The sequence below is a fragment of the Pithys albifrons genome, chromosome 3 (genome assembly GCF_047495875.1).
Source record: "Pithys albifrons albifrons isolate INPA30051 chromosome 3, PitAlb_v1, whole genome shotgun sequence".
Classification (NCBI taxonomy): domain Eukaryota; kingdom Metazoa; phylum Chordata; class Aves; order Passeriformes; family Thamnophilidae; genus Pithys; species Pithys albifrons.
The window spans coordinates 89,884,910-89,912,046 of record NC_092460.1 but is presented as its reverse complement, the minus strand read 5'-3'; the positions used below and the strand labels follow the sequence as shown (position 1 = coordinate 89,912,046).

The following is a 27,137-nucleotide window of genomic DNA, read 5'->3' as shown; positions in this document are numbered from 1 at the left end:
TAGTAAAAACATCACATTTAATCTTGATTTTTTTCTTAAAGACTTTTTTTAACATACGCAGCTCTTAATCATCTGACTTTGCTATGTGATTAAAAGGGAAGATGCTCCTAAAGAAAGCTGCAGCAAATAGTTCTTGAGAAACTTTTTACAACATTAGTGGATGAAACATTTCAATGGAATCAACCAACACATCTGGAAAAAATCCAGCAGCTTGTTACTGAAGAAAACAGCTACTAAATACAGCAAAAAATTTTGTTAACTGTAGCCTATAAAATGCATAATCTTCATATTTAAGGCTTCTATATCAATCTCCTCACTGATTCATTTTTCACAAGCAGTTGAACTTACAAGTCAAGATGGTGTCTAAAGACTTGAGTTGTCCATATAATTTTCTCCAATTTTTCAAGGCAACTAACACCATGCATTTAAGGACAAACAAATGATGATGGTTTCTTACGTGAAAAAGAATAATTGATATCGCGAAAAATTTTAAACACTTCAAAATTGCAAAATAACTACAAATGTCAGTCTACTGAACAAAAACCCTACTTGAAATAAGGAAGGTTTTCCCCACCTCCAGGTCTTTTTGTCGACACTATAGGTATCCAGGGTACTAGTAGTTCTACAATTTTACTGCCACCATTTCACTAGACTTGATGATTTGCTCAAGAAACTGATGGATGAATATTTATGCCACATTTAGGCTTAATCTGCATTCAAGTCAGAGTCAGAAATTCAAGGTCTTGGCATAGGACAGCAATAAATAACTTGCAAAAAAAAATTGTCAAACTCAGTGCAGTTTCCATTACATGCATGTGGTTTTTGTTGCAGGAAACTACTGTACCATCACCAAAAGGGTACAAAGACACATAATCCTCCCCACCTTCAGCAGCTTCCTCAGCAGGGGGCTTGGGCCCATGTGGAGGACAACAGAAACTGGTATGTATTGTTATCTGTTCTCTGATATGTCATCTGTACGTGCAATGAATGCAGGCATTTTCAGTGCCCAAACAAAACAGTGTATCTGGTCCTAGACTGTGACAATCTTCCAAATCTTTGGGGAAATTCAGCAACCCCACAGTGAAAGGCCAGTTGGGAATGTGCACAGACACCCTGAATCCAGAGTGTCTTGCTATGAGACATGAAAACCAAGAGGATGGTTTAGTCTCTTTGCAGTTCAAATGATTCAAGCTGCTCAGTAAGACAATAACCAGGAGCAGAATGATGTTATTAAGCAGACATTTAGACTTAAATGAAAAGATGTAGAGAACAGTTTAAGTGCCCACCTCATCTCCCATCTCGGTCTGCAAAAGCAAACAGAAGCAAACTGCAACACCAACAATGCCATAGGCAGAGATTCACTGAAAAGCCTTGCCAGGATTTGAACTTTCCACTGTGATTCTGGAAGGGGGGATGTTTATTGTTTATTTTGAAACAAAAAAGTAGTTATAAGTCCAGGTAAACTTCTTCTCAAGAGCTACTCTGACTCATCCAGGAGAGGTGATCCCACTACAGTCCACTCCATCCAGACAGTCTATCCCTGAAGTCAATCAAACGTTGACACCGTGAATGTGACACTGACACCGTCAGTGCAGCATCTGAGTGAAGACTCACAGAGTGTGTCCTTCCCCTGAAATGGAGATGAAGCAGCTACTTCTCCTACCTCCCTCATACACACCAGATTTAAAGTTTCTCAGGAAGAGCTTTGGAAGATGAACAAATACCAAAGTAAAAGCATCCCCAGGACCAGCCTGTGTGTACCTGGAGGAAATTATCTAAAGGCAAGTTGAGACTTTTTCCACAAAGAACTCCCCAAAGGCAAGAGCTTTTATTTCATGTCAATCAGGCAGCTAAAAGGAACACAAGCCATGCTTTTTCACAGCCACACGAGAGGGGCTGGATGAGTCACTGTTGGTTATAACTTTGTGGCTCTTCAGCTTCAGTGCTCATGCCTCAATAACACAACACCCTGAAACAGTGAAAAGCACCCTGTGCAGCATTCACAGGAAAAACTGCATAGCAAATGCATGTGAGGTACAATTCACACAAATAAACAGCATAAGGATCTAAATAGGCACCAGCTAAGCCTCTGTCCCTAAAGAATATATAGGGGTTTTAACCATATCAATTCTCCCTGAAATATTTCATAATCTATTACTCCCCAAAGTATTTACCATTCCCTTGTTTGTGTTGTGACTTCACAGCATGTGGAATGAAGCATTAAGATCCATGGAGAATGTATCTTGCTTTTGTTTCTGCTCAGCACTGGAGAAAAGGGAGGGGAACCAACCCAAATCCTCCTCCTTCTTCCTTCACAAGATGTAAAACCCTTCCTCTTTTCCCACGCCTTGGAACACATTTCCTTGAGGTCAGTGTTTGTTTTCAAAGTAATTCATAAGAGATGGAAAAAAACGCACCACAACTGAAACAGGAAACACTGAGCTTTCACTCCAGCAGCAGTAAACTAGAATTTCCTACCTGCTAGTCCTCCACTACCAAAGCTGCCACAAATAAAGACACAGGAGAATAATCTTAGAGCCTTATTAAAACCTTACTAAAGCTTTTCAATAAATCTGCACATACACCCCCATCCCCCCCAAAGGGTCTGCTATAGCTGTTATGTCCTGCCTTCCCAAAAAGGCTTTGAACAGCCATGTCTTGCCAATTTATCTGAAACACAGATCCTGCCCTGTAACTTTCCCCGAGAATGACTTTAAGCTGAGAAGCTGGAGCCCAACAACTGCTCTGGGTAAAAGGCAGAGCTTTGTGCAGTCCAGAAACACGTAACTGAGCTCTGCTTTTGGGTCTCATCACCTTACCAGAACACCTCCAGGACTCAAAGGTGCTGTTGCTTTCAGCTGTGTGATATCCTCTGGCATACAGTTGAAGAAATTAGCATTAAATATGCAATTCCAATAAAAATATGCCAATTTTGTCTTTCCCCAGAAGGGTAACTTGTTTTTTTGGAATCAAGCTTGAACCTTGTAAAGAAACACGGTATCTTTAGAGACTTTCAGCAGTTTAGAAACCCCACTTTCATCAGCCAAGACTAGGATACTGCTAATATAGTTATGTTAGTTCATGACTGGCAAGTAAAACACCCACAAGGTTTTAATGACTCCTTCCCCTCCAGAAAAATCACAATCTAATAAATACAACCCCAACATTTTTGACAAGAGCTGAATCGGTACTCCCATGCAGCAACACATACACAGGGAATATGTAAGACTGTAAAGAGAGAGAGAAAGTAGGAAATAAAAAATACATTTCTATTATCTGGAGAAAACACGCTTACCATTATTTTCACCCCTTCTTTGAGACTGTGTCTGGAAGCCAAGGAATGTGCTTGTTATAAAGAGGCCATTTATGACAGAGTTCAATAGCATTTTAAGAGCCAGAAAGAAGTAGCCTCATTAAAGATACAAACTCGTACTAAGATTTCAACTGTAATAACCCTAGCTAATAACCAGCACAATATTTACAGAGAGACAAAGGAATTTTGTGTAGTAATTGTTTATACTTGCAATATCTGTCAGTTTTTGCCTAAGAAATGTGTCTCCAACAGCTCAAAAGCACACACCTTTCAAGCATAATTCTGGTTTCAAAAAGACAGAGAACAGGGAATCCAAAGGCCAACAAAATTCTCATAATTCTGGCAGAAAGAGCTATAAAGCAACTATTGACAGGAAATCACAGCAGTGGCTATTACAGAGACAACAGATCTAGACAACCAGTTATTCACACACATAACTTTAGATTATTCTCCTCCATTAAAGTTCTTGCTTTAATGGTTGAACATTCAAGAGTTGGAAGGAGCAGTGGTCAATAGTCAAATGCTTGAACAACACAAACTCTACCATTTGATTTGTTTCTACTGGATTAAAAAGTCTCTAAATCTTCTCCATATACTGTACACAGTTCTCTTATACAAAGTAACACAGGCATATACAGAGTAATACCAATTTGGCATTACCACTAACAGTATATATTATAGTATTACAGTATCACCCCTCAAAGAGACTCTTACCATCCTCGTATTTTGCTCAACAAGCCAATTCAAGAAAAGGAAAAGGTTGTGATGCTTCTTGAATAAAAGCATTTCAAATGTACTGTTTGATATACAATTAAAACTTCTGAGTTCCATGGTAACCTTAATCCCAGGTATTCTCAGGCCAGCAAATCCAAGCTATCTCTTCTGCAGCCCTGCACCATGATTTCATTAGAGCACGCAAGGACAAGAATGCTACAGCGAAGCTACCAAAAAGTAAATAAAAATACTGCTTTAATCAAACACTTTGAAATTAAACCTTTTTAAAATCATGAACATTTTTGAGGAAATTTTTAATTCTGAAGACTCTCAAAAGCTTGTACCACACTAAAGGGTCAAGTAATGAGTGTTCAGTGTCCATCCTCGTAAAATCACTGTTGGAACCTGTATCCCTAATACTTCTTAAATAAAGCCTTTATATAAACTTTATTTTGTTTTGTACACCAAAACCACAGTTAAAATGTTATTTTCCAAACAGTTGCAGGACGTCTTTATTACATTTATAATGTATTTACTTCTGTAATTCTATTTCAAGGAGCAGAGAAACATTTTCCTCATATGAAGAAAATACTCAATCAGCTAAAGGTTTTTAAATACCCTGCAGGTGACTTTTGTTACACAGCTAATGTGTGAAACACAGCCCTACTACAGTGCCAAATTTCAACAAATGGAAAGGTACTCAAGTCAACAGAATGAATTTGGTTCAGGCAAGTGCCTTTCAATCAAACTGCTGATAAATTTAAAATAACCCCCAGCTGCCATTCCTTTAAGAAGCTGAGTATTTACAATGCAGAAGGTACAAGTTGATAGTTTGTTTGGTAAACAATAGCACAGGTTTTTATCTGATGTACAAACAACTTTATTCAACACCTCCGGGTCCTGGATGACAGATTTACTTCCAGGTATTTCAGAAACGCACAGGAACACCTTCAGATCCCACCTCAGGATTCTTATCTATAATTCTCATCTATGTGGAATATGTGACTCCACTTCCTTTCTTGGAAAAGGAAGCTGTTCCAATCTGAGCTTCAAATAAGTATTTGATATGGTGCCAATTCAAAAGAAGAGTATGTGAATTTCTACAAGAATTCAGGCGAGACTGGTCTCTAGTTTGTTTTTAAAAGGAAAAAATTGTTTTAAAAAATCATCTGACTGAAGGGATTTCACAAGCAGAGTTTCTCAAAAAAACTTCCCAGGCCAAGCAGGCATTTTCCTTCCTGACCTCTTCAGCAAACCAGTGCACACTAACAGACATCTGATGGGAAACTAGAAGCAGTTAGAGATGAAGATGGGAATGTAACATTAATCAAGCAGATGGACTGTCAGGGTAAAAAAAATAAGAATAAACCTCAAAAATGCCAAATGAAGTTGTACACTAGAAGCTGATAGTGAAGGAAACATAAATGCATATTATCACAAATAACTAAGTGGCAACTTGTAAGTGGTTCTAATAGTCCCCAAGGAAATAAAGACATGGAACAGTTACTGATAGCCTGTACTCAGAACTCAGTCCAGCATGCTGGGAAATTTTTAGATATGAGGCAATATAAATTCTCAACAGGCAACAGGAGATAAATTATTTTTTCCTTTTTTAATTAACATAACAGGTCAGTTAAAGTGATGATTTTCCTTTTTTGATGGATTTTATGTTCTTTAATTTTCTTTGTGGTCTGAAATTAGTAAAACTGATTCAACCTGAAATGGCTGAAATTTTCCTCTTAGGACAGAAACATTCATATTCTACTTTATCTATTGCTTGCATTGCCTAAGTGTCCCTTAGCACACAAACAGTGTTAGTAGCTTTTACATTTTGGCTTCTGGTACTTCATATAACACATGTAATCTCTTTTATATCAGTGGTTTTGTTTGTGATAACCTGGTTTTATTTGGTGATACTTTCAATGTAACTGAAGAACGGCAGCAAACATTAGCATCTTACAGAAAATAACCCAACAATGTTTATTCTGGACAAGGAAGCAATACTTTCCTTTCAAAAACAGTCCCTGAACATTTCAGTCTAACACCCTCATCCAAAGCACTGTCAGTCTATACTTTCTATGACTCTTGCACCGATAAAGGAGCTGAAAGGCTTTTTTTGATTTTAAGCCTTCAGTTCCTTGAAACTGTCTCGTTTGAACCTCATTTAGAAAGTTACCAGATGGTCAACAACTCCAAATCAGTACATTATTGTTTAATGAACACTAGTGCAGAATAATTTAAACACTCAAGAGATCAAACAATAATCTGCAGCAATACTTGAGCATGGCATGTCCTGCTGTCAAGCTTCGGGCAGTGTTTATTTTCTCTGATAAAGAAATGCGGATTTTATCCTAAGGAACTGAAATGTCTATTTTTGTCTTTAAAGAAATACTACCATTTTGGTGAGTATTTTCAGACAGTTTGATTTCTAAGCACTGTTCCCTGCCTAGGAACATTCCTGGAAAAACTGTGGTTTTGTTAAAACTTCTGACACTTGGTTCCCAGTTAAACTACCAGATGTCCTGGACAAGCTGCAAAGCCGCTGTTAGGCAGTTACTGGGCTTCAAGTTTCATTGAAGGAACAGGCACAGAACTGAAGGCAACTCAGAGACACTGTCTGTCTCTGAGGTGAGAAGCTGCAACACCTGCTGAGGGTCGTGGTTGTTCAGCCTGGAGGAGGCTCCAAGGAGACCTCAGAGCAGCCAACGAGAGAGATGGAGAGGGACTTTTTACAAGGGCACGTAGCCATGGGACAGGGGGTAATGGCTTCAAACTGAACAGCACAGGCTGAGATTGGATATTAGGAAGGAACACTTTACTGTGAGGGTGGTGAGACTCTGGAACAGGTTGCCCAGAGAAGCTGTGGATGCCCCACCTTTGGAAGTGCTCAAGGCAAGACTGGGTGGAGTTTTGAACAAGATGATGTTCCTGCCCATGGCAGAGAGATTGGAACTCGATCTTTAAGGTCCCTTCCAATGCAAACCACTCTGATTCTGTGATCCACTTCTTGCTGTGCTACACAGGTAACTTACCATATTCACAGGCTGAGAGGACAATCAGGGAATGAAAAAACTTCAACCATTTTATTACAAACATCTGAAGGTCATATGCAGGTCATCTGAATGAGCAAAAAACCTCAAAAACTCAGCAACAAAACACGACTTCAACTGCAGAAACTTTATTCCTTAAGCTCCAGAAGTTACACAAAACTGACTGGGCTGGGTTTTTTCCTTCTTCCAAACAATGCTGAGAATCTAAACAAAAGCAAAATTTAGGTAGAAGTCCAGAAGCAAGATGGCCATTAAACAGCAGTTCGCTTGCCCTGTGTCATGAAACCCGCCCACTAGATGTCAGTGTCCTCTTGGGCAGAGGAAACCTTCGATCCCAATGGAAATTGGACAGCTGGTAGTCCTTGGTTATCAGGGCAACTGTACAGGAGGAAATCCTTATGCTGCAACCCTGGGCCACAACAGAACCAGGACAGTAGCATTTGTGGGTAAGAGACACAGAACATGTACAGTCCTGGACACAAAGTTTAGCCAATAAGGTTAAGAGGCAAAAGAACTGTTTTGTACAACATTACTGATTAAAATCAGCAGATTCAATAGGATGGTGATAAAAAGACTGAAAGATAAAGGTATTTCTGTTTCCTCTTTTCTGAATGACCCCAAAACACAAACATTTTTTGTAAAAAAAAAAAAAAGGAAGAAGAAGACGACACAAGAATGGTCTCTAGCTCTACTAAAATTTCAATCAGGCTTAAGGAAGCTAAGACTCGGAAGCAATAAAGTAAATTATTACAGCACAGTGTGAAATCCTCTATGATAGGCATGAAATACCACACCCTAAATAAAGGGCAGAGCAGAAGTCAAAGTTCAGGCACATTGAGTGCCTGTTGTCAGAAGAATGGGAAGGTCTTTCTATTCACCTGCACCACACCTAGGTATTACTACAAATATAGTAATATTTATAGTAATAAATATAAGTTTTGAATATACTATTTTAGGTGGAAGAGACTTAAAATGATCACCTAGTCCAACCGACTGACCTCTTCAAGGGTGTTGAAATTTGAGTCTAAAAGGAGAATACTGATACAAAAGGAATCTTAAACTCAACTGCAGGACCACATTCTTATAAAGTAATGAAAGCCCCAGAAATAATGTTGGGCTCACGGGCAAGGGCCATGTCAGAGCAGAGGCAGCATCACGCTTACAAAAGCAGACAAACAAAGGAGAAAGGTGAGAAAAAGCAAGCCAAGTTTTTATAATATATGCTAATGAACTCAGGATTCTTTAAGACCAAGACTATCAGTAGAATGACCACAGTATGGCAGCACAATAAAAATCCTGATGGTTCAAGTAGAGGCGACTGGGAAGGCTATGAAGCTGAAAAGTTAGAAATTCAGTATTTCAGAGGGGCACAAAGTAGATTTCTTTCTTTTTAAAGATATCAGATCAATTTGCCAGAGAATCTTTCACTTCATCCCCAGCAAGAAGAACCACTCTGAAGCAAATTTGAGCTGGCTAAAGGTTACTGCACACTTATTATACCTGTTATCCTTGCCAGACAGGAAAAGGCGAAAAAAAAATTCACCACAACTTTTTCCTTTAGAAATAGGAACTTTAAAAAAAAAGAAAGAAAATGAGGAAGTTGAATGATAGGAAATTATACAGAGCTAAACAAATAAAACATTTGCAAGCAGCCCAGGGCCTGCTGACATCGGCCAGGTAGCAGTACCTGCTGCTGCCATGAGCAGGGGTGGGTTCTGTGTCCTGTGCTCCCCACCCCACCATGTACCCTGCTCAGGATCTGCCACTGAGACACAGTGGGGACATGGTTCCTTTCATTTCTGACATTCTACCAGTACCCACCAGTCAGAAAAAAGGATTGCACTAGGTGCACATTTGATTTGACATATTACGGCATTCTGATACTCTGAACAAAAAGGTATCATATGATGCTAAAATTTATCTACCTGTCTTCCTCCCCAGTTAACAGTGCACCTACTGCACATGCACAGCAGAGTACAGTGCACTCACTGCCTGTAAAGCATAAAAAAGGATCTCATTTGTGTCACTGCTGTGTCCCGACCACCACAACTGCAGTTAAGATCACTTTAACTGCTCATTGTTTTATAACCACGTTATTTTTAAGGGACTGTCTCTCTTCTACCCAGAGCCTATTTGCCTAAACAAGTCTCAGACAGTTTTACCCTTTGCTCTCTTGCTGCAAATCCAAAGGAATCTCAAAAAAATTGCCCTCAATACAGGAATAACTCCAGGTTGTATTTCCCATGTGCATACATGCCCTGTGCTTGCTGGTCCATCTCTTTCCAAGGTAATTGTTCTGACAATTTTAATGAACAAGTGGTTCTTGAACAGCAACAAGGGGAGCATCCTGGCCAAATGCCAACTCTCCAGCATTTCCTGTAAGCCTTATTTACACCACACCCTCACTGACCATGCTGACACTATTGATTGGCCAAATACAGGTGTACTCAGCACCAACACAACTGATCTGTAGATTCATCTACTTACCCTCTTCCCCAGTTACCAATACACCTATTGCACCATGTGGAGCAGATTCCAATTTCAACACCACTTAAAAAAACCCAATTCAACCAAACAACAAAATATATTTATAGCATTTTGAGAGCCTTTCCAGGTAGCATAAGAAAATCCCATTCATATCATTCCATTGTCCCAAACACCACAATTACTGAAATTCAACAGATTTACTGTGTTCAAGAAACAAATCCATCACCTCAGCATACAAGGAGCCTTCAAAAAGCAGTACTTCTTTTGTGGTTTACTGATTATGATTTCATTATTATTAATTACATACTTAAATGTTTAGATACTATCCAAATCCTCTAAGTTACAAATGCTAAAGGGTTAGTGAAACAGAATGGAAATTATAAGTTTCTTATTTTAAGAAATCAGCAAAAATAGGAAAACGGAGTAAAAGCAGATTATAGACTTTTCCATCTTGTAGAGAAAGGCAAGTAACCACTTTGGATACAATTCTAAGGAATACTTCAGATTTTAAAATGTTTCCCTCCAGATAAAACTGGTAGTGCATAAACCACTACTCATCTGCTTCCTTCCATCACATATTGTAGAATCTAACAAATGGAGACAGGTTTTGATGATGTACATGATTACAAGACACAAATAGAGGGGTTCCTTTCTTTATAGCTTTAGGATTTTTTCAGTTTGGTACAAGCCATGCTTCATCAATTCAAGTCTGTTCAACTTCTGGTACTATGAACTAACACAAAGACAGATTTTCATACCCATCCCTACAGCAAAGGGTTAGCTGGTTTGTTTTTGCTGTACCAGAGGCTACAGTTAACATCAATAACAACAGCTATTTATACAGAGAGATTTTCTCCAGCTGTTGCATCAGGTTTAAGTTTTCCACCTCTTAGCTTTTTATTCCAATTCTGTTCACTTTAATGTTATTTTCTAAGCCACAAATCTCCTTTATTGCCATTCCTTCCTCATATGTCTGTGCAGTGCCCTGCTACTGCCACGGGCTGCAGCCCACCCTTCCCCACCCAGGAACAGGAAAGCTGCTCAGCACTCAGTCAAGTATTCCTCTTTCTCTTGTTTACACATACATTAAAAAAAGTAATTCCAAGTTGTGGTCAAATTCACATCCTGATTCTGAAAAACCAGAAACCATTTCAGCAAAGGCACAGAATTAACAATGTGGCTGAGACAGTGGGTGCTCCAGAGCAGCAGCAGCCCCTGGACCAGCATCACAAAGCCCTGTCTGCAGAGACCAGAGCCAGACCTTGTGTGACTGTAAAATCCTGGGGACAGCTCCTGGCATAGCCAGACCTTCTCCCGCACTTTGCTGTCTCTTTAAACTCAGTACATTGCTCAACATACACTATTCACAGAGTGAGCAGCAGGTCACAAACCTGCACACAAATAAGCCATGAACACCTTCCTGTTTCAGCTCACTGTAATCTCCACAAACTCCTCTTTTTTCAACAGCTTCCTCCTAACCTTTACTTTGCTTCCTTCTCCATCAAAATCTTTGTGGTTTTTTTTTTTCACTTCCCTCAAGACACATTACACTTTATAGCATTTTAGTGAGTATTGAACTTGTATTTCCATTATCTGAAAGTGTAATCCGGTGTCATTTCTCCAATTTTAGATCTCCAGGTTTGTGAAACTGCTACTCACAGCTCTTCAGAATGACAAAATAAGTAGATAAAACACAGGAAATGAGGAAAGTTGCATTACCAAAGTAACTTCCTCTGATCTATCAAAGCCACTCTCAGGAAAGGTTAGACAGAAAGAATGGAATCTAAAATTTGAAAAGTAAGATAGGAAATTCTGAATGCAAAGTGTGAATTTCATATTTGTACTGAAAATAGAACTGGGAAAGATGAGGCTACAGAGCACTTAACAACTTAAAAGGAACAGGTTGTGCTGCTGCTTAGAAGCATGAAAACTATGGGACTTGCTTGTGTGGAAACAGATGTGCCTTTAGTCAGAAAAAGCCAAACTTCTGAGTCCCCACAGCTGTTGAGGACTGCCTCTTGCAGCGTTTCTAGCTAGGAAACAGGCAGGATAGTGCATGAAGTGTGGATTGGGGAGAAATGATGACCTTTTCCAAGTATCAGAACTCCCCACACTTACTACAAGGAGAATTATTTAAGCACAGTAAATAGGACTCAAACCAAGTTTCTCAATCTTATTTTCCTTTGATGGAAATGGCAGCATTTCAAACAAAATCCATCACATCAGTTAAGTTTAACCTCAACCCCAATGTCTGCTGCAGTTTAAGGGGCAGTAGCATTTCTCCAAAGCAATGCTGTCTTTAATCCTTGCATTGTGCCTTCCCTTGAAGGTTACCTTTGTCTCATTCCCAGTTTCCAGCACAGAGCATCAGTATTCCACTGGGTACCCAGAACAGCTATTAATGCTAATAAGTCCAGACAGGAATACATGTTTGTTCTAAAGAGACAGTAACTGCATGACAAGTGATAGGATGAGACACACGGGATTGCTGAGTCCTGGCTTTAAAATGCAAAACACAGAAACACATACTCTAGAGCCAAAGTGAATTAATTCACAGGAGCAGTGAAGTATCACAAGGTCCTACCAGGATGCAAGTGCACGATGGTGAATAGCACAGGATGGGAGCACACTCCAGTCCAGCACTTACTGCAGGATTGCACCACAGCCCCACTGCTGTCCCCTCTAACACTGACTGCAGGCCTTGTACCTGCCAGGGCCCAACGCTTATTTCTAAATATTCAAATTAGGCTCCTGTCTCCATGAATCTCTTCAGCAATCAAGCTCAACACTACAGTTCCTCTTCTGAGGAAAGGGATCCATAAGAAACATTACCTGGTCCAGTACAAACCCTGGAATATTAATCCTGGTGAAATGAACAAATCATAACAGGAAAATTCATAAGGAACTCTCTGAATGAAGATTCTTACAAAGACCATTTAAACCAGTCTGGTTAAACCTCATTATCCTGCTTCACAAGCTTCTTGCTTTATCATCTGCTGTCATTAAAAAACAGTGATTATCAGTGCTGGGTAACATTTATAAACTCAACTTTGTCTTTAAGAGGATAACAAAGCCAATAAAATGTGTGGCTAAAGCTATTTTGTTCTGAATTTAAAACCAAACCCAAACAGACCAGGCAGTTCTACTTTTACCACTGAATTAAGAAAAAAGGCAGAAAATTCCACATATACACCTTCTTATAATCCAACAATTGATTACTCAGTACTCACACAGCTTAAAAGAATACCACACTACACTACAGACAACCATTTACCTTCAGCTGATTAAATCCATGACAAACTGCATAAAGCTAATGCTTGTTCTGAAGAGCTTCTAGTCTAAAAGCCAGAAGTTGAAGAAATATCTGAAATTTAGTCACAAGGTTTTCCACTCATCATGCAATGGCTTCTGTCTTCCCAAAACAGTAGAAACCAAAGGTTTACAAAACTATGGAAACCATTCTAGCAGCACAGGGATAAGGCAGTACAAGCACAACAGCAGAGGTGAGGGCAGAAAGGAAAAAACAGTAAAATCCAACCACAAGATAAAGAGAGAAAATGAAAACAAAACATTCAAGACTAATCAGAGTTGATATGAATCAAAAATACATGTTGCAATTTGCATAAGATCTGACAGAAGTATTATGCCCAGTGGAAAACTACACACTTTGTAGGATGATTCAACTTCTAGCTGACATAAATGCAGAATTCCTGAAGGATGTCTTGTTTATACAATGTCCAGAAGCCAGATCCAACAAGCCACAGACAAATCAAAGCCAGGAGTATGAATGCAAAAGGAAGTTCACATAAGCAAGCATTTCTGTCTTTTCTTCTGCAAAAATCCTTCTTCCGTGGTCTTTGAGATACACTTAAATCAAATTCACAACACACCTTGCATAAGGAAAGTTCCCCAACTTTCTTCTGGAGTTTTTCTCAAACCCAGTTTATAAATTAAAAGGTTTTATGTACTGAACTTTCCACATAACATGACAATCATATACCCATTAAGCCTGCCAACCACAGGAAGGTTGTGATCTTCATGCAAACAAATCTTCAATTCAAGCCTATGAACTTGGTAAGCTACTGTGGTGGGGTGGCTCTGGCTGGATGGAAGGTGCCCACTAAAGCCATTCTATGCCCCCCTTCCACAACTGGACAGGGGAGAGACAAATATAATGAAAGGCTCATGAGATAAGGACTGGGAGAGATCACTCACTGATGGCCACCAGGAGCAAAACAGACTCAAGGATATTAACTGAATTTATTAACAATCAAAATCAGGGCAGGGTCATGAGAAGTAAAACAAATCTTCAAAAAATCCCACATTTCCCCCACCCCTCCCTCCTTCCCAGGCTCTACCTCTTCCTCCCCAGAAGTGCAGGGAGATGGGGAATAGAGGTGACAGTCAGTTCATCACACATTTTTTCTGCTGCTGTCCTTCCTCTGCTCAAGCATTGGGTCCCTCCCCCAGGAGACAGTCCTCCATGAACTTCTCCAACGTGAGTCCTTCCCAAGGGCTACAGTTCTTTGTGAACTGCTCCAACATGGATCCCTTTCCATGGGATGCAGTCCTTCAGGAACAGACTGATCCAGTGTGAGTCCCCCACAGGGTCACAAGTCCTGCCAGCACATCTGCTCCAGCATGGGCTCATCCCTGGAAAGAGCCTGTTCCAGGGCGGGCTTCCCACAGCATCACAGCCTTCCCTGGGGCATCCACCTGCTCTGCAGGGGGGTCCTTCACAGGCAGCAGGTGGATCTCTGCCCCACCATGGCCCTCCATGGGCTGCAGGGGCACAGCTGCCTCACCACAGTCTGCACCACGGGCTGCAGGGGAAGCTCTTCCCCAGCTCCTGCGGCACCTCCTGCCCCTCCACCTTCACTGACCTGGGTGTCTGCAGGGTTGTTTCTCTCACATATTCTCACTCGTCTTTTCTCTGAGCACAGTTCCATTTGCATAATAACTTTTGTTTTCCCTTCCTAACTGTGTCATCCCAGAGGTGCTGCCACTGACGGGCTTGGCCTTGGCTCTGCTGAACGTGGGGGAAGGTTCTGGCAGCTCCTCACAGGAGGCATCCCTGCAGCCCCCCCTCCTGCTACCAAAACCTGGCCACACACCCCCAGCACAGCCACACTCCTACAGGAACAACATTTCGTCTTCTCAGTTGTTACCAACAAAGGCCAAATTGCAATACCATAATAACAGCAATCTGTTAGCAGGGAAAGGAGGGGAAAAAACCATACAAATCTTTTAAGTAAATATTGTCTGCTGTGACTTGTTTGGGAATAGTTTGCATGGAATACCTGAACATCAGTGCATAATTTGGGAAACTTCTGACTTCAGGATCAAGTTCTGGAGGTTTTAAAGTGGTAAGTAATACAAAAACCCCATACAATCTAAACCAAAATGCAACAATAGAAGACATTTACTTTTGCATTTATCTACTGAAACCAGTTCCACTGCCTCCCTGCCACGCCTCACAAGATCCTTTACCTAAAATCATGGTAATTTTCAGTTCAAAGATTTTGTCTCTAGAAATAAATCAGTTCAATACCTAATTATATCCCTTCACTGGATTCCCTTTTTACTTCATTGCTGCTTTTCTCACTTCTACACACATCCCGGCCTTGTGCACACTTGATATATCTGGAAGTTACCTTCATCCATGAGAGCTAAAAACATCACTGTTGAGGCTTTTACATCCACCTACTTTCTTCATGGGATGATCTTATTGCCTTACTGCACCAGACAGGGAATATTTTTTCTATGAATACAGGAAGGGAAGCCCATTATGTATGCTGTAAGACTGGAGAAACAGGATGCTGGCTTCATTTTCTCACAATCACCAATTTAAACAGTGCTAATGCTTTTTAAATTGCTGTGCCAGAAAGATACAGTTGGTGTAGCTTTGCACCAAAAATACTATAGTGTTTAACCATGTATAAAGGTATCAAATGCAAGCTCTCATTCAGTCTGTTCCATGTTAGAATTAATTACAGCATTAGCTGGCATTTCAGAAGCAAATATTCTTTCCCTTCAGGAAATCACATTATTTTATGGCAACAGCTTGCTGACTTCGGGATACACACATTTTTTCAGTGTTATTGGTCTCTTAATTTGAATAATTTATTAACAGGCTACAGATTTCTGCAATTTGTAAGAAATACAACTAGGCTTCTCTCTGTCACAGTTTCACCTGCACTTTTCAGAACAACAAAAATAGGAAGTTGACCTCTGGGGTAACTTGCAGGCTGCATTTTCATCATAAAAAAAGGGAAAAGAAATGAAAACTCAAATTTCATCTTGATCAAAATATTAAGAAAACATGTGGCACCAGTGGAAGAAGCAACTGTGGCAGTGCAGTGGTACAGAATACCAGGACAATTCCCACAGCAGTTCTGTGGAACAGCCTCTGGAAAAGTGCTTCCATTTATAAGGAAAATATAAAAGGTTGAGATATGGCTTAGCATGCAGCTTTAGTGACAACCTGTTTCAGAGCATTCAGTTTGAAAAGGAGACTTGTGTCTAAAGCTTTAAGGGCAAAACTCCTGCAGCAAAGAGCTGTCAAAGGAAACCATGTACATTTCTCCCTTTTGGGAGTCTTCCTGAAGCAGAAACAGAAAAATAAAGCATCTATAAAACACCACATTCCTTTACTAAAATTAATCCCAATGAGTGCCTGTAATACTTTCCAAGCCCCTTCTACCTGCCTAAAATCAGTCATTTTTTTCTCCATTAACATTTAAATGTAATTACCTATATGTGCTTAACTTCAGTTTTGCTTATGCAACCTCAGAGAAAATGAGTTAAAATTAATTTTACATTATAATTTGTTCGTAATAAAAATGCACACAGCTTTGTATAACCACCTAAACTAGTAAAAACTGAAGTCTTAGAAGAAACTGTCAAACGCTTGGAGCTGTCTGGGGACATGCACAATATCTAAGAGATTATTTCCTTCCTTTAGCAGTTTGTGCAATAGGGGTGCTGCCCTATAGGCAATTTATGATTAATTCATCTCTGCAGGAATTTTCAGTTTCTTGAAACAGTTCAACTAACCTACATATGCCCTTCCCTCCAGAACATTGTTTCATTTTCCAGCTTTATTTTGAGCTAAATGTTTCCCTTGAGTACTCCTACTGGACAACTGTATTCATTTCAATTAACAATTACCTATTTGCTAAAATTATCAGAATGTACATGAGGGAGTAACTAGTAACAAAAGCTTCCAGTTGTAATCCTGCTTCCCATGCATGAAGGTAAAGATTCAAGTAAAAAATAAAGGGAAGATTTAAGACTTTTCTACATGCGTAAAAAGCAGCAAACCCCCCCATTCACTGCGAAAAACATGCAGGACATCACACATTTACCACTGAGACATCTCCACGATTACTTTAACTCACAGAATAGCCAGTCAGCAGCTTACACACCCAGCCTATCCACAGTCTAAGTGCAGTGCACTATTCCTACCGCTTGTTTTTCTCTGTTATTCCCACCACTTGTTTTAGTTTGCCTGTTCTGCTTTCCATGTTAATTGAGCTCTCAGTTTTATGCAGTGTGACCAGGCAAATACTGGACAATTCATTCAATAAGAAAATGTGTCCCAGTAGGAAGGTACACCCAGGTACCAAACACACTGTCAAACACTGAGTACCTTGAGGAGAAAAGACACTGCTCCATCACAAGGTTATGCACTGCACAGTCAAACAAGAAGTGAAACATTTAGGACAGAGTAGAACACCATTTAGGCTTCTCAAGAGCAGTGCAGTTCCCACAGCGATCAGTCATTTAAACATGATGCATAATCTACACTGGCAAGTCCTCTGAACACTTGGACAGGAAACCCACAAAACATCCTTTCAGTTTGGAACCCGGTTGTTCAAAGATAGCTGTGTCCTCCAAGAACTATCACAGAAATAAAAATAATGCCATACTAACATAGAGGAAGACAGGATATATTTTAAAAATATAATCAGCAATGGAAAAACAATATGAAAATTCTGGAACAATAGCCTCTTGAAACCCTCAAATGTGACAGGTGGCTGGAAATCATGCTTATAAGTCCAGGCTAAAACTGCACAAACTAGTCTAGCTCAGCACAAGAAATGGGTTTCTCATCCACGATATTGACCCTATAGCAAATAGGAAAGAGCAAGGACAGCACTAAAAACAGAGTGCTGACTGCCCAACCTCAATAAAAGCAGGAACATAAGACAACACCACTCATGCACCACATCCTTTTCAGCCTCCCTTTGATTGTTCTGTACCAGCTGTCCAGAAGAACAAGTTCTGGCTCCTTGTTCCCACGGTAGCCCAGGTGCCCAGCAGAAAGATGGTCATCTACCCTGTCTCAGTCTCATTGATCCACATAGAAGCTGCCCTTCCTGAGATCACAAAGAGTACAAAACATCTGTGTGTTTTCAGAAGAAAAACAAAAACCAGATGTCATCCACATGGAGCAGCAAGAATGAAGACAGCAGGACAGACAAATGCAGCAAGATTCAAAATTTTTCAAGAGGACACCACTGTACCCTGACCTTAGAAAAACAAACAAACCCAGCTACACCTTACATGACTACATAAGAAGGAAGGTAATGTTAAAAAGTTTGTTTGAAAATGACAAGTTCAGTGTCATAAATAAATGAAAGAGATTAAAGTGGTCCTACATTCTTTAAAGCAATATGGTTTTAACTAAGTTAACTTCCTCTTAAAGACTGATGCTTTCCAACCCATGACTTTATGCACCAAAAATCTTAGCTAAGATCACACAATTAAAATTTCAGTAACATATAGGAATCAAGGCCTGGTCTTCAACATGAAAAAAAATTAAGGGTACAGCCCTTCTGGCAAAAAGAAAGGAACCTAAGTTATATGGACACCCTTAGGAACCCTTAACAACTGTGTTAGGATTTCTCCAAATCATAGCAAATTAAAAATTGAACAAGCCAACCGATACATACAGCCCTTAAAACTTTCAGCCTATAAATGTAGTGGCCCTTGACACATTCCCAACACCAGTTCCTTTTGCAGGAATAAGGGAGCTCAGAAGTAAAACTAATGTAAAAAATTAACTGTCAGAAGCATTATGCTAGGATTGCCTTCAAAATTATTGATGTTTCCTTCTAGAAATCTGAAAGAATGAAATACGTTTCTTTATTTGCTTTTGTTCCTAATAACATGTGTAGCCCACGAGGCAGCAACGTTCAGTCCTCCCATAACAGCCAGATATTTTACCCCTCTGAAGTAGCTGCCACATCACCTTGCTACTTTTTACAGCTGATAATTCAATTTTTCTAGGCTTTTCTTTCACGAGACACTTCCATTAGGGCAATAGTACCTTTAAGTCTTCTCATAAATTAACACCAATAAAATTACCTTTTAAAGAAATTAAAAGTATTGGCTTGTAAGAGGACAAATAGGGGGAAAAATTAGGTCAACCAAACTAGGTCATCCATTTATACCTCTATTTATCTGGTACCATTTGGGAAACATATTTCTCTGCTTAATCTTTTTAGCTGTGTAAGAATTTTTTCACTCTCAAGCTGATGACAAAAGGGTAGCCAGAACAAGGCCCTCAGGGACACAGGCAGTAACTTTCCTATGCAAACCTCACAGCGACTGAAACATCCTGAGCTCAGTATTCAGAGATACTTTAAAACAACAGTATCCAACCCAGACTGGCAGTCCTAAAGCCGAATAGACTTGACTGCGCTCTCTGCTCTTACAGCTCTTTCCTTACCTTGCTGCACTCTCAGCTTCCCTAGGAAAGCCACTGCCTTTGCTCTGGCGTTGTCTCAGCGTTGTTGGGTCTGAACACAAACTGGTTTCTGGAAGGTGCAGAGGGACTCCAGACAGAACTCCAACCACACAGCAGCTCTCTGGGACTCCAGGTTCTGGATTAAAAACTCCACAGCTGTACCAGAGTGTTCTCCTTTCATAAACACATTCTGACTGCTCAAATTTGAACAAACAATTCATGAGTTAAGTTTATATTAGCAAGTTTATTTGTCAGATGAAGCAGGAAAACAAAGAGCTTAATCTCTCTGCAACATTCACGTGCTGGGTAACAGAAATAGAAATGCATGTCCGTGCTTCACTGAGGGCACACACAGAGCTGAGTTATCTGAACCTGTGCTGGCATAACTGCAGCAATTGTGGAGTACAACAGCCTCTGGAAAACACCAGGATGCAAACACCACACTTCCTAATGGCACAAAAAGCTCCTGCTCTACCCAATTAACTTGTGCTTTACTCAGTTCCATATCTGACCTTTACCACTGATGCCTCTCCCTAAATGAAGGCTGTTTTGTAAGACCAAGAAAAAACCCCAACATTTACCTTCTGATTTCAGTTCTACAAATACATCCTCAAGGTACTCCTATAGTTTCACCTTTTCCCAACACTAAGAATCACAATTTCCTATGCCAAATATTTCCCTATGCCAAATGTACTACATAGTAAGCATACTACAGTAAACCTGCAGTAGTACACACAGCAAAGTCCATGAATCTTAAATAGTAATAGTGAATAAAATCAAACAGAATCTGTTTATTACAAATCAATGGCTTTAACATTAATACAAAGCCTTAGACTCTTGTTGCACTTATGATTAAAAAATGTATACACATTAGATGATCTGAATATCTGCTTAACCTTCCTCTGCCTGCTGATAACTTCTATTCAGCTATAATAGCATCAAGGAAATCCCCTGAATCTATTGCAGTTTTAAAGTCAACTACATACACTCCAAAACAAGCAATTTGTTCTGCAGCACCGGTCACACACATATGCAGAGCAGTACACAGACATACAACCATATATATACAAATATATAAGCATGTACATAGAGCTGCAGATCTATAGATTAGGATCATCTGGGGTTGATGAACTATGGTCACATGAGACACATCCACACAGAGGGATCTATGGATATGTATCTCTCTATCTATCTATATACATATGTATAACTAAATACAGCAAAAGGCACTGTAGGGTTGAGATAAGAATAAAAACAAAGTACTATTTAAATTATTCAGAGTGCATGTAGTATGCCATGAGGTGCAAGGTCAAGATCACCATTAGCTCCTCCAGAGCGAGTCTGTAACATTCCACAAAATCTGTACACCACCCTTTACTCCATAAGAACAGCAGAATTACACACTGCTGTCTTTGGAAACTGAGCAAACAGAACTTATTACCACACAAGCTACTTGACACAACCCAGAGCATTGCCTAACTGACTTGGTTTAGTTTCATGTGCCTGAAAAAACTGCAATTTCAGGCAGAGTTTGCGAGTTCTTATACCCCAGGGTCACTGCAGCAGCTTTGTGGCTGTATTCAACTGCCTCTATGGAAATTCAGCGTGGCATCACTGAAACAACAGAATAGCACTCATTTCCTCAGAAGGGGACAAAAATGCTGAGTGGTTGTTCATGTAAAGTTCTATTTTCATATAACATTTAATGAGCACTATTTCCCAGAATTCCAGGCGCCTCTGGAGTTTGGTTTTACTGAAATGACTGTTCAGTCACATTGCTCCAACCAGATTCAGTCCATGTCAAAGAAGCTTTATGAATGGCCTGGGTGACCATGACCACACACCATGACGTGATGTGTTGGCCTGCACCCCCTCCACAAACTGACAGCATCGAGCCGAATACAGTTAACGGAAACAAACCTTAAAAAACACATTAACACTCAAATTTCAGCATAATATGAAAGGTGAGTAGTAACAGATCCATCTCTTAACCCTGAAGCGATAAAAAGGCACAAGGCACATCTGAAGTGACAGCTGTCTATGACCTGGTAACACATCACTAAGAGCAGAGCTCCCTATACCTGATCAGCTGCACATCACACTCACAGGCTATTTGCTCCAAGGCAATTACTTTCTGTCACATTTAAGGGAAAATAAATGTTCCAAACTGTTGATGTTTGTTCAAAAGCGCCCAACTTACAAGAACTCCATGCAAACCTGTGCTTACACCAATTAAATCTTGGGTTTGAGGTTTCAAGAAGCTTTGCCATCCAGCTGATTCTACCAAAGCATTTCTCCTACTTTAACAGATACAAATTATTTCTCTTAAAAGAAAACATGTGTTGTATAACATACATGACAAAGCATTAATATTTCTAAGTGCTAAAAGCATGAAATTCATTAAATAAACACTAGAAAACATCACTTCCAAAAATGTGTATACAGTGGGATCCTAAACTTGAAAAAATAATGCAGAGATACAAAACTCTTATCTTTTTATTTTTTACCAAGTTTCCAGAGTGTGTAGTTGCTTTATAATTTTGAGAGATACCTTCACAGATACACAGAGGTGAAGTAATCTGAATTTTGAATCAGTATTTGAATCGGAAGGGCTCACTCAAATGCACATTAGTACACAGACAAGCTTTTAAGAGGGGCATTTCTGAAGTGCTATAGTTGAATATGATAATTCTGGAATACTTCATGCTGTTTCAGAACCAGAACTAAATCTATGTCATTATTAGAATGTGAACTTTCATTATGTAGCTTAGCAGTTTTAATCAGCGATTTAGAATAGTATAGATGGTCAATTCATTTTTAGTAGCCTTTAGGCATTTTAGAAATCACACCTTTTCCCGAAAAAAATCAAACAACCAACCAAAAACCCCCAGAAAAAACAAAACACAGAAAGCAAGTTTTATAACATCTGTTGTAGCCCTGGTTATGATTGTTACATTTTATCCTTCAAAGTCAAGCACATTCCATTTTTTAAACAGGACTTTCACATAAGAATGAAGTAGAAGTACTTAAAAATAAAAATCTCAAAAATAAAACCATCAATAGGTAAAAAGCATAGAAACTACTTTTTTAGCTGTTTCAAATCAATGACCCATTCAAACTCTCTTTTGGAAGACATCTCCTTGAGTTGTTTCCCAAACCTAAGAGTTTCAGCTTAGACACACTGAACAGAACACAGACACACAATAATCAGTTGAGTTAGTTACTTGTGTCCTCTTGAATGAAAGAAATCTGTGAGGCAGGCAGCTAATAACTCTGCAGAGTTGTAAAAAAAAAAAAATCATTATTAACTGATGACAGGATCATTTTGAGACCACTACCTCCAAAGAGCAGCTGAGGGTCCCCTACACATTACTCATCACAAAAAACACTTTCAGACATTCACTACATTCCACGACAACAGATGAACCAGACACACAACAAAAAGGTGAAGCAAGACTGTCATATACCACAAAACAATTGAAACATAACATCTGATTTTTGAAGGTAAAGCCTTACATCTTTCATAGTTCACTTCTCCAAGTACAATGGGAATCTACAACAAATAATAGAAAGTATCAGAATGCTTCTGTCAAGATTATTGCATAAGAAAACAAAAATGTGGATAAATTAAAATTTAAAAAAATCAGCCAAAAATACTTATTAAGGTCTTTCTAAACTCTAGAATCTAGGAAAGCTGTTCTCTTTGCCTTCATATGGACCTTTGACTTCCCACCCTTGTTTGATATAAGACATGTGTCTATTACAGAAGATCAGACTCCAGACCATGCTGGTTGTATTTATGCAGCATGAAACACCAACAGGAAGCAATCTATCTTATTTCCTTCTGGCCAGAAAGCAATGTCAGCAAAAGCCACGGAAAAAGTACCTGGATGTACTGCCACCACAGTTGCAAAATCCTGTTCTACCTGATTTTAGGAAAAAGCCCACTTGCCCCCATACCCACACGTACCTACTGACTGGTAAGGCACAGACACGCCTGTCCTGTTTTCAAACTATCCACTTCATTTAATCCCAACTGTGCACACCCAAAGTACTGAAGTGATCTACTAATAAGTCCTGTTTACTTCCTAGTGCAAACTAATTAAATATATTTGATTTCCAGTAGCGGCCTCGCTATTGGCGCCCAGATTATGGAACTTATCTCGTGCCTGAATGGGGAGCAGGCCCTGCTGGAGTGGGGAATAACCAACCCCCACCTTCCAAGCGGAAGTTGTTTCCAGGTATGTCAGTGGCATTATTCAATAGCAGCCTTAGTCATCTACACTCTGGACTTTCAGCAGCAATCAGCCAGGCTTATCAGCTGCTGCACACCCCTCTGGCTTCTCTGCCCTCTCCAGCACCCACCAGGTACCTTCAGCTCATCCACCCAGGCCTACGTGCCACTCTCTAGGGATTACTCCACACATTCAAAGGCAATAAAGACACAAAAATAAGGAATCATTTTCATCTGTGTTCTCCCACTATTCCATTTGTATTTTAGATTCCATTTTGACTTGGAAATGAAGCAATGACTTACAGCAATTCCTATTCCATAAACTTTCCACTGCTTAGCAGCGACAGCACATCCTGCACTTAGATGAGAAAATATAACTTCCTCCCTTCCTACCCCCCAAAAATCAACTAATTTTTTAAAGAAAATAAAATATTGAAACTTATATCCCCTTCACATCTTTTCTTCTCTCCTTTCAATCATTTTAAAGAGCACCTAAGGATGGCTCTGTTAAGATAACCATGCACACCTCAAAACACATATTCTCCCCCCAAAATAATATATTCAAGTACATTCACAGGGAAAAAAACCCAAACCAACAAAATTCAGCAATTAAGATTCTTATCAACACACTAATCTCTGTCTGCTTTACTACATAAAGGTGAATATTAAGGCTGAAGATCAGCATCTTAGTTTCCTGGGTTTCCTTTAATTTATGACAAAAAAAAAATCAAACATGAAAGTTTGAAATACAAAGCGCTAAGAGGGCAAAAGAAATTTTGAACACAACTCTCTCTGAAACATTTAACACTGTTTCAGGTAACACATCTTTCTCCTGAAATGCCTTGTCCATTAGTTCCTATTTTGCTGCTTTTAGCAGCATTCTCTTTCCTGGCTGCTCCAGGAAACCAATGGTAAAACTCACTGCCTATACAGTTGAAAGCTACAGAAACAACAGGCTGCCAAACAGAGAAATTGAAACAAATGCTGGTTTTCCATGCAGAGGTGCCACCACTTCAAAGAAAGGATGACAAAAGATGGTATTGTATACCATTTGACTAAAGTAAGGCTAAAACTTTGGGATATTTATCTGATATGAAATGGTAGAAGTGGGTTAGGAGAACTAGTACAAACTTTAAACATAAAGGTTACTAAAAACGTCCTGCATTTTGCACTAATCCAGGTCACCCTTTCTGTAAAGTTCATGTAATTCACATGAACAGGACAGATTCATCGGTACAAGGCAAGATGTCAATTTGTGTTAAACAGCAATTATATTACTAAAACTATTACTTAATGAAACCCTTCTGTCAAAGTGTGCAACCTTTAAGCTCTCATAGGAAGAATTAGAAGGGTCCTATCGCTCCAACGCCGTCCTTCATTGTACATATTTCTCTCTTCCTTTCCCACACGCTCAGATGTTTCAGCAGCATACTTTCAGTATTTGCAAAATCCTGCCCAAAGAGCGTGGCCGATTTCCCACGGGCTCCCTCCCCACCCTGGATGAACTCGTTACTTCCCAAAGTCCACTCCACTTCCTCTTCCACCGCTGGACCTGCCAGCGCTCCCAACGCCCCTCCGCCTTGCGCAACATCCGCGGCCTCCTCCCCACATTTCACACAATCCCCGATGCGACATTTACATTGAGTTGGTTTTTTTTTTTTGTTCCCAGACCACTAGTACAGGCTGACAGCTTAAAGGGCTAACGATGTGGTTTTAATACCAAAGAGTGCCGAATAATAAAACAGGCTACAAAGACACGTACACGGAGGGCACTACCCCGCTCTCTTTCAGCTCTTCTTTGGGTCAAACTGCATTTTGATGGTGAGTATTTAAACGATATTGAAAAGTGCCGGTGACATCTGCCCAATCAAAATTATTGTTGGCAGCTCAGACCATCTATTCAAAAAATGAATCTCCCGAGATATTTTAACAGCCCGATTAAACAGCTAAAATAAACCAGGAAAAGCACTAATTCTCCAATAGAATTTTCCCCCGAGCACACACGTTAACCAAAAGCTGACGGTGAACTGATCTGGAAGGAAGAAAGGACAAGGGATACAGGCAGGGCTGCGATGGGGGATGGGAGCGGAGGGAGATGTTCGGGAAGGGAAGATGAATATTCCTCCAAGGACTATCAATACATTTAACACATCTCCTCGGAAAGAAGAGAAATCTCAAGCACAGAGCTAGAGGGACAGATAAAGGGGAAAGGAGGTAAGGAGCGCTGATTATCCCCAGCTGACATCAGACACGACAGCCCTGCAGAAATGGGGCTGCAAGGGCGAGGAAGCGCTGGCAGCCCCCCCTCCTTCTTCTCCCCCGAGCCGCCTCTATCCCCTTTATGTGCTCGGGGAGGAGCGGGGCTGGGGGGGCGAGGAGCCTCCCCATTAATGTGGCAAGAGCCGATCACCCCCCGCCTCCCCGGGCGCGGGGAAGGGCCGGGGCCACGGTGACAAACCTCCCGGGCGAGGAGGGCAGGAAGGAGGGTGAATCCAGGCGGACACCATCCCTCCCTCTCTCTCTCCCTCCCTGCCCGCGCCGGGGCGCACGGGGAGCCGGCCGAGCCCCGGGCACACAATAGCAGGTCGTCCCGGGGGAAGCGCTGCCCGCCCAGCCCGACAGCCCCTCGGCCGCCGGGGGATGGGGATGGGGCCGCGGGTCTCCCCCAGCCCAGGGGCGCAGGAGCCGCGCCCGCCCCGCCCGCGCCGCCGCCCCTCACCATGAAGTCGCTGGCGAAGTTGTCCTCCCCATTGTGGTCCGTGTCCTTCATGGCCTGGACGCGCTTAATGAATTTCCTCAGGATCTCCTCCTGGCTCATCCTGCCCCGCCGGCCGCCCTGCGGAGCGGGAGCCCCGGCCGGCCGCCCGCACGCCCGCTCGCTCTCCGCCCGGAGCCCCCTCCGCCGCACGCCCCGTCACCCGGCTGGCTGCCTTCCTTCCCCGCCTCGGCTGTCCCTCGCCCGGGCCCGCTCACGGCCGCCGGCCCGCCCGCTCCATCCCGCCTCGCTCCGCCCGACCCCGCCGGGGCCGCCGCCGACACGGACACGACGCGCGCCCTCCCCCGCCCCCCGCGCACGCGCCGCGCGCGCCCCGCCCGCGCCCCCTGCCCCGCCCTCGCCGCGCGCCCATTGGCTGTCCCGGCAGCCGCCGCGCCCTACTGGCGGCCCCGAGAGCCAATCAGCGCCCGGCCCGGCCGCCGGGGAGCGCTCGCTGCGCTCTGCGCTTCTCCTCTCTCCGCAGGCCCCCCCCGCAGCTTCCCGCGGATGGGATCGCCCGAAGGGCGCCTCATGGAGCGCTGGAAGGGACCACTCGGCGCGCGGGGGCGACGCTGAGCGGAGCACAGCGCGGTCCCGTCTGTCCGGAGCACAATGGGCGGCGGTGGGTGCCCGAGGCTCCCCCCGGCAGCACGCGGCATGTCGGGACATGTAGTCGCGACAGCGCCGCGTCCCAGCGCTGCGGGGCTGGGCGCTCACGCCGCGTCCCGCTGGAGCGCCCGGAGCAGGAGGGCTCTTCGTGGGCAGCGCCCGGGGACCCTGCGGGGCCGGGGCCGGGGCCGGGGCGCGGACAGCGGGAACATGGCGGGGCG

At 41.6% G+C, this 27,137-nt stretch overlaps 1 protein-coding gene across 2 annotated transcripts in view; it reads right to left on the bottom strand.

Annotated features, from left to right (window-relative positions):
- PTPN12 (protein tyrosine phosphatase non-receptor type 12) overlaps positions 1-26,608 on the bottom strand; it is a 77,630-nt gene extending 51,022 nt beyond the window's left edge. For both annotated transcript variants that reach the window (XM_071552697.1, XM_071552698.1), the window contains exon 1: positions 26,272-26,608. In XM_071552697.1, coding sequence (XP_071408798.1) covers positions 26,272-26,370 — 99 coding nt within the window. In that variant the 5' untranslated portion in view covers positions 26,371-26,608. The remainder of the gene's footprint in view (positions 1-26,271) is intronic.
- Positions 26,609-27,137: the final 529 nt, after the last annotated feature.